General features: G+C 36.6%; 4 protein-coding genes across 5 annotated transcripts in view; 1 reads left to right on the top strand and 3 right to left on the bottom strand.

Moving 5' to 3' along the window:
• LOC108560986 (Williams-Beuren syndrome chromosomal region 16 protein) overlaps positions 1–1,515 on the bottom strand; it is a 1,702-nt gene extending 187 nt beyond the window's left edge. The window contains exons 1-6 of the mRNA XM_017918724.1: positions 1,402–1,515; positions 1,188–1,351; positions 730–1,106; positions 499–671; positions 287–448; positions 2–231 (exon numbers count right to left, since the gene is read on the bottom strand). Coding sequence (XP_017774213.1) covers positions 2–231; positions 287–448; positions 499–671; positions 730–1,106; positions 1,188–1,351; positions 1,402–1,504 — 1,209 coding nt within the window. The 5' untranslated portion in view covers positions 1,505–1,515. The remainder of the gene's footprint in view (position 1; positions 232–286; positions 449–498; positions 672–729; positions 1,107–1,187; positions 1,352–1,401) is intronic.
• A 79-nt stretch (positions 1,516–1,594) lies between these two features.
• On the top strand, positions 1,595–2,592 carry LOC108560989 (vacuolar protein-sorting-associated protein 25). The gene is made up of 3 exons (XM_017918729.1): positions 1,595–1,770; positions 1,825–2,189; positions 2,251–2,592. The coding sequence occupies exons 1-3, from the start codon at positions 1,718–1,720 to the stop codon at positions 2,361–2,363; spliced, it is 531 nt and encodes a 176-aa protein (XP_017774218.1). The 5' UTR covers positions 1,595–1,717; the 3' UTR covers positions 2,364–2,592.
• An 814-nt stretch (positions 2,593–3,406) lies between these two features.
• On the bottom strand, positions 3,407–7,617 carry LOC108560987 (round spermatid basic protein 1-like). The gene is made up of 7 exons (XM_017918725.1): positions 7,008–7,617; positions 6,116–6,873; positions 5,592–6,059; positions 5,402–5,535; positions 5,061–5,343; positions 4,859–5,009; positions 3,407–4,797 (listed from the first exon to the last, which is right to left on the bottom strand). The coding sequence occupies exons 1-7, from the start codon at positions 7,180–7,182 to the stop codon at positions 3,788–3,790; spliced, it is 2,979 nt and encodes a 992-aa protein (XP_017774214.1). The 5' UTR covers positions 7,183–7,617; the 3' UTR covers positions 3,407–3,787.
• A 1,896-nt stretch (positions 7,618–9,513) lies between these two features.
• Positions 9,514–12,043, bottom strand: LOC108560990 (plasminogen activator inhibitor 1 RNA-binding protein-like). Of its 2 annotated transcripts, none has more exons than XM_017918731.1 (8): positions 11,669–12,043; positions 11,309–11,450; positions 11,046–11,183; positions 10,816–10,887; positions 10,665–10,751; positions 10,416–10,608; positions 9,992–10,273; positions 9,514–9,908 (listed from the first exon to the last, which is right to left on the bottom strand). In XM_017918731.1, exons 1-8 carry the CDS (start codon positions 11,907–11,909, stop codon positions 9,834–9,836), a joined length of 1,230 nt encoding a protein of 409 aa, XP_017774220.1. In that variant the 5' UTR covers positions 11,910–12,043; the 3' UTR covers positions 9,514–9,833. The 2 variants fall into 2 exon arrangements, with proteins under 2 accessions (XP_017774220.1, XP_017774219.1); XM_017918730.1 differs by having other exon boundaries at positions 10,816–10,899.
• Between the last annotated feature and the right edge of the window lie 1,308 nt (positions 12,044–13,351).

The following is a 13,351-nucleotide window of genomic DNA, read 5'->3' on the forward strand; positions in this document are numbered from 1 at the left end:
AGCCCAGACCAAGACAACTGCTTCTGTTCCTACCCCAGCTATAAAGATCACCCAGATTGGTCACAGCTGCCATATGGCTTAAGCCGCAGGAGACGGACTCCACGCAAGAGTCCGGATTGAAGTCGTTATTTCCGAAAAGTTGAACTGGTAATTCTAATGGAGTTTCGCTGACTTGCACTTCTGGACCAGAGCCTAGTAACCCGAATCCCCAGACGAACACTCTACCATCCTCTGAAAATATAAAACAATTATCCTACAGGATCATGCATTGATTGTTAATCATTACCATTAACGATCAAGCAAAAAGATCCACCTGTCGAAATATCCTTAATCTTTCCTAAACCAGTCAGCATTTTCATTGAAATTGGGTTACATATTTGCTGGGAACCATCAGGCAATGTTATTTGTTTATACTCAGTGTTTCCCCAACCAAACACTTCGCCTTTGTCTAAGGAAAAAAGGCATTTATTTTGTTATTTTATTAAAGATTTATATTACCATTCAATGCAAGTACAAAGTCAGACCTGCAGGCGACTTTAATGATTTTCTCTTGTGCTATGTCTCCAAGAACTTTTGTAAATTTTGCTTCAACTTTGTAATGTCCTAAACCGGTTTGCCCATCGGCACCCCAACCGCAAGAGTAAACGCTGCCATCGCTTAAAATCACCAGCCTTCAATAAAATCTTCAATTACCAAAACATGTAACTGTACCAATACTTATATAATTACGTATGATCTTGGCCGCACTCGACATCGACGATCTTCTTCCCATCGATGTCTCGTATACAATCATAGCATTTATTTCTACTGTAATCTTCATTTTCCACGATTATTCTACCACATTGACCGTACGAATTGTTGCCGAACATGAATAAACCCTCGGTTGTTAATGCAGCTGCATGTGCCCTACCCGCTGATACTTTCATTATTTCAGTATTTTCATTCAGAGGTAAACGAATTGGAAGTGGTATAAAGATAATGCCTAAGGGTTTATCTGTCCTTATTTCATGATAACCAATTTGGGAATCAGTATTTAAACCTGTACCAAATACCTGTTTCTTAGTTGCAAACAAAGTGAAACCAAAACCTGAGGCTGCTGAAATTATCTTTAAAAAAATAATGAATGAATACCAATAAATACTGTATATTTCTACATATAGTTAAGCATTAAAGAAATATAACTATACCTCATTCATTTCAGCAAAATGTAATCTCTTGGGACTCTGTAAATATTCCACACGTTGTGTGTTCTCTTTACTTTTGGTCTTTTGTATACCTAGAGCTCCAGTCCTGGCATCTCCCCACACATAGATGCGATTCCTATTGTGGTCCGAAACCACATATTGGAAAACTTGAATTATAATTAATAAAAATGCAAATGAAACTTATTGCACACTTTACCTGATACTTCCTCAGCATGCTTAGGATCTAATGGGAATTTCCTTTTCACTGAATACTGTCTGTTAATTAGTTTAAAGGCATTTATAACTTTCCTAGCAGTCATCTTTGAGGTTGTGTTGAGTTTTGTATGCTTGTTTACTTCTTAAACCCAAGTTAATCCAGCACCTTGGATTAAGTTAGATAACATCAAAACAATTGCAAAACGTTACAAACAGTTCCGAGAAGTTGTCAGTTTTGGTTCAGTTTCAGTGTCGTTTTTGTATTATTCTCAGTTCCTTCAAGTAGGACTTTATGAAGAAGTAGCATAGAATTGAAGATGAGTTCTGAAGTAGAATGGCCATGGCAGTACAATTTTCCACCTTTTTTCACGTAAGATTTACATTACCGATTAGTAGAATGCAATTAACAATTTAAAATTTTTAGGTTACAACCTCACAAAGAAACAAGAGTTAAACAAATTACTGCATGGAAAGCCCTGATTTTAGATTACTGTGGGGTGAATAAAATATGTAGTATAGATTTAAGAGAAACCAATGAGATGTCTTTATTTACAAATGCTGCAATCAATCGAACCTTAGAATCAAGTGCATTATTAGTAATTTTAGAAGAGTTACAAAACTCAGGAAATGCTATTCCAATGGACAAGCAAAGGCAGAGATGGGAGATATACTGGCACACTCTCGAAGAGTTTAGCCAGATAATCTACAATTATGTGATGAATAGCAATAGTTTGGATATGGTGCTTACAATTTTTGAATTAACAGAAAGTGATGATGTTGCTAATGAAGGTATATAAATATGCAAAATTTAATTTCAATCCAATCTAATCAATGTTGTTTTTTTTTTCAGAATTTTATAAACTTAACAGTGATGTGTTCATTAAAGTCCTAAGAGTTTTGGAGAAAGATAATAAATGCGAACTTATATTACTAGAAGATAGTCAAGGGGTAAAGTTCTTTTAACATGCCACAAATATTTGCATTTGCAATCATATATTGAAACAAACCTGCTGTAATAATAATGCCTTAGCAAGAATATTTATGACATGTTATTTATAATAAATATGTAGTTTTTCAAGTAATTGACCTTTTATTCAACATAATTAAGGGTTCTGTGGAATGTAATACAATTTTGTGGTGCTGAAAATATTCCAATGCGAAATAAATATTTATACATATATAGATTTATATATATGGCAGTTTTGTAAATTTTAATAAATTAGTAAATGATTCGTCATAATTATTTGATTATACATGTGTGATTGTGTGTATGTACGTATGAATAGTGTACCTTAAATAAAAAATAAAATATATGTAAAGGGCCAAATTGCAATTTGCATATATTTAAGTAAAACAAAATTAAAATAAAATTATCACAAATAAATACAGATACTATTAGCATCAATACTAATCAAAAGAAAGTGTTTTTGATTTTCTTCTTTTTTCGTATATATATATATAAATATATATATAATCTTCGTTCATTGTTTTCTCTATTTTCAAATAAATAAATAAAGGGTAGAATATTCTATAAATTATACACTATCGTAACCATCCATCACAAGGGAACATTGCAATATATCGGTTCGTGTGACACACACGTTGAAATACAATCGAAATTAAAGCTGCCAAAATGTAATATACAACGAAAGAACATGTTGCGCGCAGTCGATCCACCTCAAAATATAAGAGAAAGATAGCCATTGCAGCAGACGAACTTGTTATTCTTTTAGTTGAGTGTTTTCTTTTACTTTTTGAATTCGCTATTTCCGGGATCGGCTTTGATCATCGATAAATTACTGCGACTACCGAGAAGAACTAATTTGTATCTAAGATTGTAAGTAATGTAAGTTAAGTTTATTACAACATTCTTCATTAAACTTCTAAGTAAAAAATTCTGTACATTTTTAATATATGTACAATATATACATTTTACAAATATAATGCAAAACATCATTTATTTATTATCAGTTCGAAAGATGTTGCCTTTTGTTTTGTTTCTTTCATCAAATTCGTCACTTCTTTTTCATTTTATGCTTCTTTTTTAATGTACGACGATGCTGCCGGCATCTTAAACATGTATATATGTGATCTAAAAATCCTTCTATTCAAAATAAACGTATCTTCTATTATATATATATATTTATATATTGGAAGGAAATCATCTTTCCCGTGATATATCCAACGTTAAGAGTTGCAGGAGATTATAAAAATAAACATCGTCGTTTCTCTTTACACCAACGATGCATGTTCAAATATATATAAACTATGAAAACTACATCTAGATTTCTTGTTTTTTACATTATGTACATATGCACGCTTTCGCTTCTTCGTTTTGAAAATTGTATGTGTGTGTTCCTTCTTGTTTTTTAATTTGCATGTACAACTTACATCACACTTGATTTCTGAGAATCCATGTTTTTAAGAATATCACCTAATATGTCGATAGAACCGGACGAACGCGGTTTCCGAACTTTATGTGTTTTTTTCTCGGTGTTCTCGCTAATGTTGCAACTTGTTGAAGGCGGGGCGACGGTAGGAGGAGGTTCCGTTGGTGGAGTGACCAATGACATAGGACTTGTTTTCGTGGAGGGTGGTAACGGTACCGGACTGCTTTTCATATACATCGATGAAGACGGCGTCGACGTGGAAACAGCGCTTCCTCTTGACGCGTCTTGCTGCTTCGCTGGATCACTCACAACAGTCTTAACGTCACCACTGCCACTCTTCTTATCCTTTTCCCTGCTCCTGTCTGAACGCCGATGCTTATGAGATTTGCGACTATCGGAATGCTTTCGGTCGTGTCGCGATTTCTCCTTGTCGCGTTCCTTATCCTTATCCCGGCTGTGATGTTTATGTGGATGGTGCTTATCTCTGTCTCTTTCGCGATGTTTATCGTGGTGTCTGCTATCTTTCTCGTCCCGCTTATGCTTATCACTTCGATGCTTCTTATGTTCTTTTTTAGATTTATCCTTAGAGTCGCGATGCTTGTCCTTCTTGTCGTCTTCCTTCTTTTCCACCTTCCTATCGTCTTCCTTCTTTTCTACCTTCCTATCATCTTCGTTCTTTTCCACCTTCTTATCGTCTTCCCTCTTTTCCACCTTCCTATCGTCTTCCTTCTTTTCCACCTTCCTCTCGTCTTCCTTCTTTTCCACCTTCTTGTCGTCTTCCTTCTTTTCAACCTTTTTGTCGACCAACTCCTTCGATTTCACAGCCTCCTCTTGTTTCTTCTCCACTTTCTTCTCTATCTTTCGCTCGATATGTTCAATCTTCGGAACATGATGGTGTTTCGGTTTCTCGGTAGCCGGCGTCGAATGTGTAACCGTGTGCGTGCGAGCCGGTTTCTTCTCCACCTCCTCGATATCTTCATAGTACTGGCTTAATCTCACATGCCATGCTGCAAAGTAAAATAAAATTAGTAGATATCTGATATAAAAGAACTACTATTAACTACATACCGACACTTGTGACGGCGGTCACCGTCCTGAACTGGTGTATAATATTCCTTGGAAGGAAATAGATATCATTATCGTACAAATTAATCCTAGCATACTTGATGCCATCCCTTCGTAACTGGTTGAGCTTGGCATCTTCAATCCAAGTCACACACTGGAAATGATAACATTAACCTCCATCCATATACATATTACTAAAACTTACTTGAGATATCGGAGGCTCGTGCAGGTCCAGCTGTAGCTTTTCGGATAGAGTATCGAAATCCTTGGCATCGAAGGCAACAACATCTTTGGTGATCCTATTTATCTCGCCTTCACTTTGTCCACCGTGTATTGCTTTAAGAATGCCCACAGCTGCCGTAGTCTTTCTATCCAAACCATGGCCGACGTGATCAGCGTGAGCTTTTGTTCTGTCTTCGAATAAATGTTCTCTAGCTTCTGACAATCTTGGCAAATATTGCAGATTGCGTAATTCGTTGATACCAGTTCTTAAATTATAATATACGTTGAGTAAAGAAAGTAGTATTGCGAAATAAACCTGTATACCGTCTCCTCTTGAGTGGTGATCTCCCGTCCACCGTAGGAACTAGCTGTTCCCCAGGTCGACACCATAATATTGGTCCATCGTTCGACTCTTCCCGCTTCATGTGCACCACTGAGAGTTCACCCCACGGCATTGTCTGAAAGACATCCCTCAATATATAAAAATAATGTGTCTACATAATTGAATACATACCATATCCAGGAAAGGATTTTCCTCGAGGATGTCTAAAAGATCAGGAAAATACCCGCCCACTTCCTCATGGGCAGTTCCAACTAAACTTATTTGGTGTAGTGGTCCATACCTGACGGTGCCACTTTCATAATGTTTTTTCACATTATCGTTGTAGACAGACAACGTCGTCGTTTCTAAATCTGAAGTTCGATTCAACAAACCGTTTTTCACGGTTAAAGAAGGATATTTATCTGCCATGTAATCCAGTAAATCTGGTAGTTTGGATCCTGAACCGTGGACGATGGCCATCACGTAAATAGCGCGTTTGTTAGAGTCTTCGGCAAAAGCTATTTTGAAAAATTCCGTCGCCAACTCACGAGTCGTCGATTCGTCTAAATGTTTGATTTCTTCCTGGTACATGTGTAACACAAGCGCACCACCATTTGTATGTTTTTCCACATGATAGTATTTTCGAAATTTAAGTTTTGACTATAAATAAAATATAATTTAAAACTTATAATTTAAACTCGTCGTACGAAACTTACGTTACTTGGTGGGTGGCTATAATTACCACTAGTCAACAAAATAGGTCTGGGATCCTTAAAATCCTTGGATCCTTTAATAGTGGATTTTGGTTTCCGTCTATCATGCCTAGAAGATCTGTGAGTCTTCGATCTCTCATCTTTATTTAAAATGATTTTCTTCAATTTAGAGAAGTCTAATTTTTGTAGCTTTGAACTTGTCTCACAGTCTGCTGAACGTGGCCTCTTAATTCCTTGACCAGAGACAGCAGGTTTTTCATCAGTATTCCAAACAACACACTCTACTGACCGAGTCCTCTTCCTAGGTGAGTCACTATTGCTGCTAAACTCTGAACTTGATGATAGAGCAAAAAACTTAGTTTGTTCCTCAATGGCAGTTAATAGTTCCAAGCCCTGCTTGCCTTCTAACTTATTGTAATCCAATTCCTCAGTCAAGTTATTTTTCACTTTGACTAAAGGTGAGTTACACTCATTGAGCTTAATCTTCTTTTTATTCTCTTTTCCCTCACCATCATCCCCACTTGTGCCATTCACAATTTTCAAATGAATCTTCTCCTCTTTAACATTATTGTTAAGGTTATCTGAACGATCCTCCAAGATTGAGTCCTGCTCCACCTTCACACTGTTCACTGGTGTTGTTATCTCTAAGTGATTGTCTCCATTGGTGTGGCTTGTAATTCCACTATCATATGGGCACTTACATACTGCCGGAGAGACCATATCATGACTGATAAAACCCAAGTCTTGATCAGTTGTTGGACCTACAAAGAAGAGTAAATACGCGATATTGCAGGTGTGTGTATAAATCTGCATTGCTTGCTACCAGTTGCGAGTGCGGTCCATTGTACCAGCATGGTTCTTGCAATTGTTTACAAATATGAGGAAGAGGACTTACCATCGGACCCGTTGACACCATTCCTGAGGATCGGTAGGTCGCACTCGCAGACGGCTACACTCCGACAACACTTGAAGCATTTCTTCTCCACTGTTTTGGAGTCTTTAAAAACACACGATTCACTGACTACCAGCTTTTCTCCAGGTGGACCTTCCTGATCCTCCTCGGACGCCATTGCACATCACGCCAGAGCCAAAAGCCCGGGTAACCAAGTCTCTTCCGAATTTTGAAAGATCTCGTTCGATTTACTGCTGTCCTCCACACTGCGAACACTCCATTACTATCACATCGCCGTTTTACACGCTTTACACTACGATAATCTTTACAATACGCAGTATGAATAGATCAAAAGACTAACAACACTACTCTTGCCGCCATGTTTATACCCGGTACGAAACTTTATCCATAGACGTTCACCCCTTTCATTAAAAATAACCACCTACCATCCTGAATCCTGATCACACTACACCTTCATTCTCACAACAATCTAATTCGCAACTTGCTCCTTCGAAGGACCAACCAGGACCAACTATATAACAATGGACCTTAGTTTTCCAACATCGCTTATTCAAATTGGAACCATAGCACATCTACGCCACTGGAAACCAAGCTTCCAGTACCAACCCAATAAAAACGAAAACCTTTTGAATCTAATAATTGAAGCGTAAAATTTTCGATTACACAACGCTCCTTATTACCTTTAAAAATACCTTACACTTTCGACGAATCGCCAACAGAGTTATTAATGTACACGAAACTTCATAAGTTCCAATCTCATTACGAGCATGACTCAGGTCACGTACACAAAATTCGAGCGGGAATTTTCAATTATTGTATATGTGTGGTAGGAAAGTCAATTGAAAGGGAATTAAATATTGAATAAAACTAACTTTTCATTAGTATTTCCATATATATATAATATATTCATTGAAATTTAAAATTTATTATACAATTACTATATCAATGCGAATATGATAACATTATGTAATTATATTTATTGGTTACGTGACATCTCATATGCGAGAACGAATGTTTTTAATAGGAAATAAAAATCCTTTCGTAATAGTTCAAGCGTTTGTTTCTCTCCTTAACTTAAGCACACAATTTGGCAAATTAATTATACATAATTAAAAAGAAAATACAATCTAAATTATAGTACTAAATCTAAGATTTAAATCTAATGCTGAATTGAACTTAAATTACAATTAAAAAAGATATATATGAATATAATTATACATATATATCCACAAGTCGTAAATTAATAGGTATTCCCTAAGAAATATTCATTTCTCAAACAACCAAAGAAAAATAAACGAAAAAAAAAAATTAAAATAGTAAAAACTTAACAATCATAATCTAAGTTTAATTGGTATGCAGTCACAAGATAGTCTTTATTGTTCAAAGTACCTGCTTTTAACATACTATCTCCATTTATTTCTTCTTTTTTTTTTTCGAATATTTTTATAGATGCATTTGAAAATACAAGAAATAGAACGTGATACACACATCGCCATGTGCCGAAAATTTGTTATTGTATAATCATATATATATATATATATTTATATGCGCCAAAGAAAAATAGTTCTTTACGATGATTTTGCTGTATTAGCACCCAGGAGACATAATTCTGTATCTTAATATAAGAGATAGAGAGAACAAAAATACATCACATACAGAATCGTAACTCAATCATCAAATTAAAGATACAAAGAAATTAATAGGCAAATTGTCGAGCTCATAGGAGATATCACCTTACATTTAAATACAGAAAAATAAGAATTTGCAACTTGAAATTAGTTCTGGACATAATGACTGCGGTCATATGCATTTTTTTTATTCAAATTAGTTGATAGAGAAATTTTCAAAAAAAAAAACAACAACAACAAACTATGGAAATTCGTAATATTTATCCTTTTTATTTTTATTTTTGTTCAATTACATACCTATAAGTATGTAATAAATTATTTGTGTAAAAAAAAGGAACACCAGAGTCTTAATACTTAAAATATATAACTGGGGAGAAATTATTGTAATATTGTAATGTTTATAATGTAAATTGGTACACTTAGATTTTCTTTCATTTAAAAACTGCATACTAAATATACACACATATCATATGTATACATATATTTAAATATATATATATATGTATACATAAATTTTCATATGGATCCCTGGTGTTGAGAATAACCGCACAAGTAAATTTATCAGTCAAGCACGTGAAAGTTTGTTTCATATACAATTCTCCACATTATTAGACCTCCAAGATTATGTGTGTGTGTTTGTTGTGTTTCGGTTATTAGCCCATGCAGTGATCGCTCAAATTATTTACATTATATTAAAAAGAAACACTGGATATACAGCAATTGAAACTTGAGTCAGTGGATTCGGTTCGTCATTATAAAATAATCGATAGTAAATACACATGAGACAACATGATTTGTAAAATCATTATCAGGCATATTTACAAACGTGATAGAGTTAACATGAAATTGATTCAAATATCTTTCTTTTCTTTTATATCAATAATCGTTTTACTGAGACGGCACCACATGAGCAATCGGTAACGCAGTTGTAGTTAACACTGACTAGCAACCTTCACCCATAAGGTACACAGTCTACAATCATCCACTACAAAATTGCTAATTTCTTAACTTTGCTTAATATTGTTTAATTATATCTTGGCTAGACTTTATGGGGAGAGTTTGTACCAATTTGAAGTAATTTTTTTGTTAAAAAGGAGATTTAATATTATACGAAGAAAAACCTGCTGATGTTAAGATTGAATTGGTTTGTTGAATTGTTGAGAAATACGTCTGGGCTTGCTTAACCAAGAGATGGGAAGTCACGCTCATCGTCGACTTTTGGTGCATGTTTAGCGTCGACCTTGTTGACATCCCCCTGAGAACAAACAACAGATAACCTCATGATTGTCAAGGAAAAGTGGACAGATAAAGAGAGATTGATGAGCGAAAGACACTTACAGTTTCCTCAGGACGATAACGGTTTCCACCGCCCTGGACAGGCTTTTCGCCGCCGCTAGGACCACCACCACCACCACCAGCGGCAGCAGCAGCAGCTTGACCACGACCACCACCACCACCCTCCCTGTTGTTGCGAGCTCCACGACCAGCGCGAGCTCCACGGCCGCGTCCAGCTCCACCCCGTCTGCTGTCGCTAAAGTGAAAGTCGATGCCAACCACGCGCTTTTGTCTGCCCACGCGTTGCGGGTATTCAGATGTATCATATTCTTCGTCATCAGTTTCCTACAACAAAAGAAATAACCAACGCTTAGAAATTGTACCAATCGCAATTCATACGCTACATCTACCGCTACACATTTCAAAGGCCAACCAATAGCATATGTGTATCTTTGAAACATCATTGCAAGTAATATTCGAATCTTACCTCTTCTTCGCCATCCTTCTTCTTGCTGAGTTCATACATCTTCTTCCATTGGCTAGGATCCTCACCCTCGCCGGCCTTGCGCAAATTGTATGTAGGCTTTTGACGTCCAGCACGCTGTGCTTTCCATTCATCCAGAGTCAATTCTTTTGGTTCTTCCTCAACAGGTACATTCTCAGTTTCGTTTTCAGTTTCCCTAAACAAAAATAATATAAATAAATCAAATAAAAACATTTTCCGAGAAATAATTACTTTTGTTCAGCATTGATGGATGTTTCGGCCTTTTCATTTTCGCTCCAGACTTGTTCGGTTTCAGTAGATTTGTTAGCATCAGCTTCCCTGAAAAAAAAAAAGAAAAAAAATTAGAAATGCGTCATTGAGAGCGCGGGGTCCGAGGACTTACTCAATGACGTCCTTATGAGATCCCCAGTTGTGGGCACCACCACCATCTCTCTTATCAATTGGTTTGACTCCTCTGTAACCATGCCTGCTTTCATTATTTGAGTAAGGAGCAAAATAACCCACAGACACAATTAGTTTAAACAACCCAACATAACAAGAGAAGAAGAATAGAGAATAAAAGAAGAAGAAGAAAGATGCTTGCTAAGAGCGTTGATGATGGTATTCACTTACGTTTTATCAGATCCGCTTTGCCTCTCGAATTCACGCTTGCCTCGTCTCGGCGCAACGCCGCCACGACCGGCGGTTTTGCTACCTACAGCGCGTCCTCTCCTATTGTCGAAGTCGCCCTCCCTTCTTGGTCTGTCCTCACTGCAAGATAAGGAAGAGAAAGAATTAGCATCATCGACTTTGGTTCATCATGGAGGAAAAGCACATGGCCGGTCCAGTCACATGGCGAAACAACCATGGCTGACAAAATATATATATATACGCACCGATTGTTTTCGAAATTTCCATTGAAAGGCCTGTCCTCGCGGTTGCGTCTATTGTTCCTCTCCTCTCGGTTCTCATTGTTGAATTTATTAAATGTCTTTTCAGTTTTGTTGTCAGTGGATCGTTGATGATTGAGCTTGCCGTCTGTAATGGAGGAAGTAGTCGATTAGGGTTGAATAGAATGGAACATTGAGATGGTTAGTGATGAATAGCTATGATGATTAAGTAAGGACGCAATGAGCACATGTGCCCGAATGCCGCTTTCAAGAATGGCCGTCGAGGTCGCGGTTCCTCATATTATTTCTTTTTTTTTTCGGGTTCCTGTAATGCCGCGCTTGGGATTCGGGGCTGCAAATTCTCACCTTCACGCTTGTTGTCCTGGGCCTTGTGGGGCACGTCCTTGATGATCTTCTTCGGTGGCTGCGTGGGTTTACCCTTGGCAGGCGCCTCCGGCTTCCCCTTGTTTTCCTTTTCGACCACTTTGGTTTTCCTTTTCAGCTCCTTCTCCTGCTCCTTTATCTGGAGAGTTTCCAGCGGATCCGTCTCGTTGTCCAGAAAAAGGCTATACCTATTGGCCGTACCGATTCCATATACGTTTTCCATGATGAACAATCACGGTTTAACTCTTCGCAACTAGACGATGTTGGAAGATTTCTTTATGGCTACGCTTTAGCCCTATGTTTTCACGCACTCATTCACAGCAATATGGCCGGCTCCGTGTGCCGCACGAGGGTTATCCCTAGCGCACGGCGCTCCGCGCAAATCCAACGGGGCGCATGCTCGGGGCGCCTGAAATAAATGCGCAACTGCGTGTTCCTGCCGCCCCCGGGTCGTTCAACAAGGGAACATAGGAAACACGTGAAAAAGCAACAAAAAAAGAAGAAGAAGAAGTAGTAGAAGTAGAGGGAAACCGGCACCTCGGGCCCCCTTTTTGTGCCGCCATAGCGCGCTGATCACGACCAGGGGGAATAAAAAGAAAGGAACAAAACCGTTACAAACGGCTTGGCTCGATCGATGCTTCTTTTTTTTCTTCAAAAAATACACGAATTTCATCCTTACATAACCGATAAGGCTAGAAGCAACCTCCGCAAAATCGTGTCGGAGCGCGGCTAAATTTAGCGGTCGCCGTATATTTTTAGAAACAATTTCCCGATATCGAAGGAATTCTGTGACTGGGTTGGTTATGTAGTAAAAACAGATTTTGCATAGTTAACAAAATTTAATTGCGATAAATATTTGTTATTTACAGTTCAATTTATTTGTTTCTTTCGCCTACGCCATACAAAATACGATGTATACATTATATATTTCATTCTTACTACCACAATTATTCAACTTATATGCGTATGTAAACGCATGTATTTTTCATACCGCTTCTGTCATCATACCGAACATATTTTTATATAAACGAACAATATGGACAAATATATTTAATTCGATTTCTTTATAAACAACACATCGTGACCACATTGCTTACATCATAGAAACGATACACAAAATTCCTCTAATATGGCCAAGCTTCGCAAACATCCTATTTACAACTCATACAATATTTGCACTTAAATCTACTAAAGTAATATAAACTTAAAATACTTCCAAAGACAAATAATATTTAAAAAAAAAAACAAGAAACAGATATACTTCCTCATTATTATTAGAAAATAAAGTACAAGTTAAATAAAATGATACATTTGCATTCAAATGATTGGAAAACGGAATCATATATGAAAAAAACATTTGCAAAATTCTCATTATAATTAAAATTATTATTATTGTTTGTTTACAATTTATAAGCAATGTATATTCATAATCTTTATTATATAATATATTTATATATATATATATATATATGTATATATATATTCTTCAAATTATGGGTAAAATAGATAGGGAAAAAAATAGGAGAAATAATGAATAAAATTAAGAAGAACGTTAAAGATCCCATTATCCTACAAAACACAAATAATAATTAGATATTCTTTTGAATCCAATTAGTATAAACATGATAATATACATAGCAGAAGAAAAAAAAAACAACTGTTCTC

Source organism: Nicrophorus vespilloides, unplaced genomic scaffold (assembly GCF_001412225.1).
Source record: "Nicrophorus vespilloides isolate i.1.1-1 unplaced genomic scaffold, Nicve_v1.0, whole genome shotgun sequence".
Classification (NCBI taxonomy): Eukaryota; Metazoa; Arthropoda; class Insecta; order Coleoptera; family Silphidae; genus Nicrophorus; species Nicrophorus vespilloides.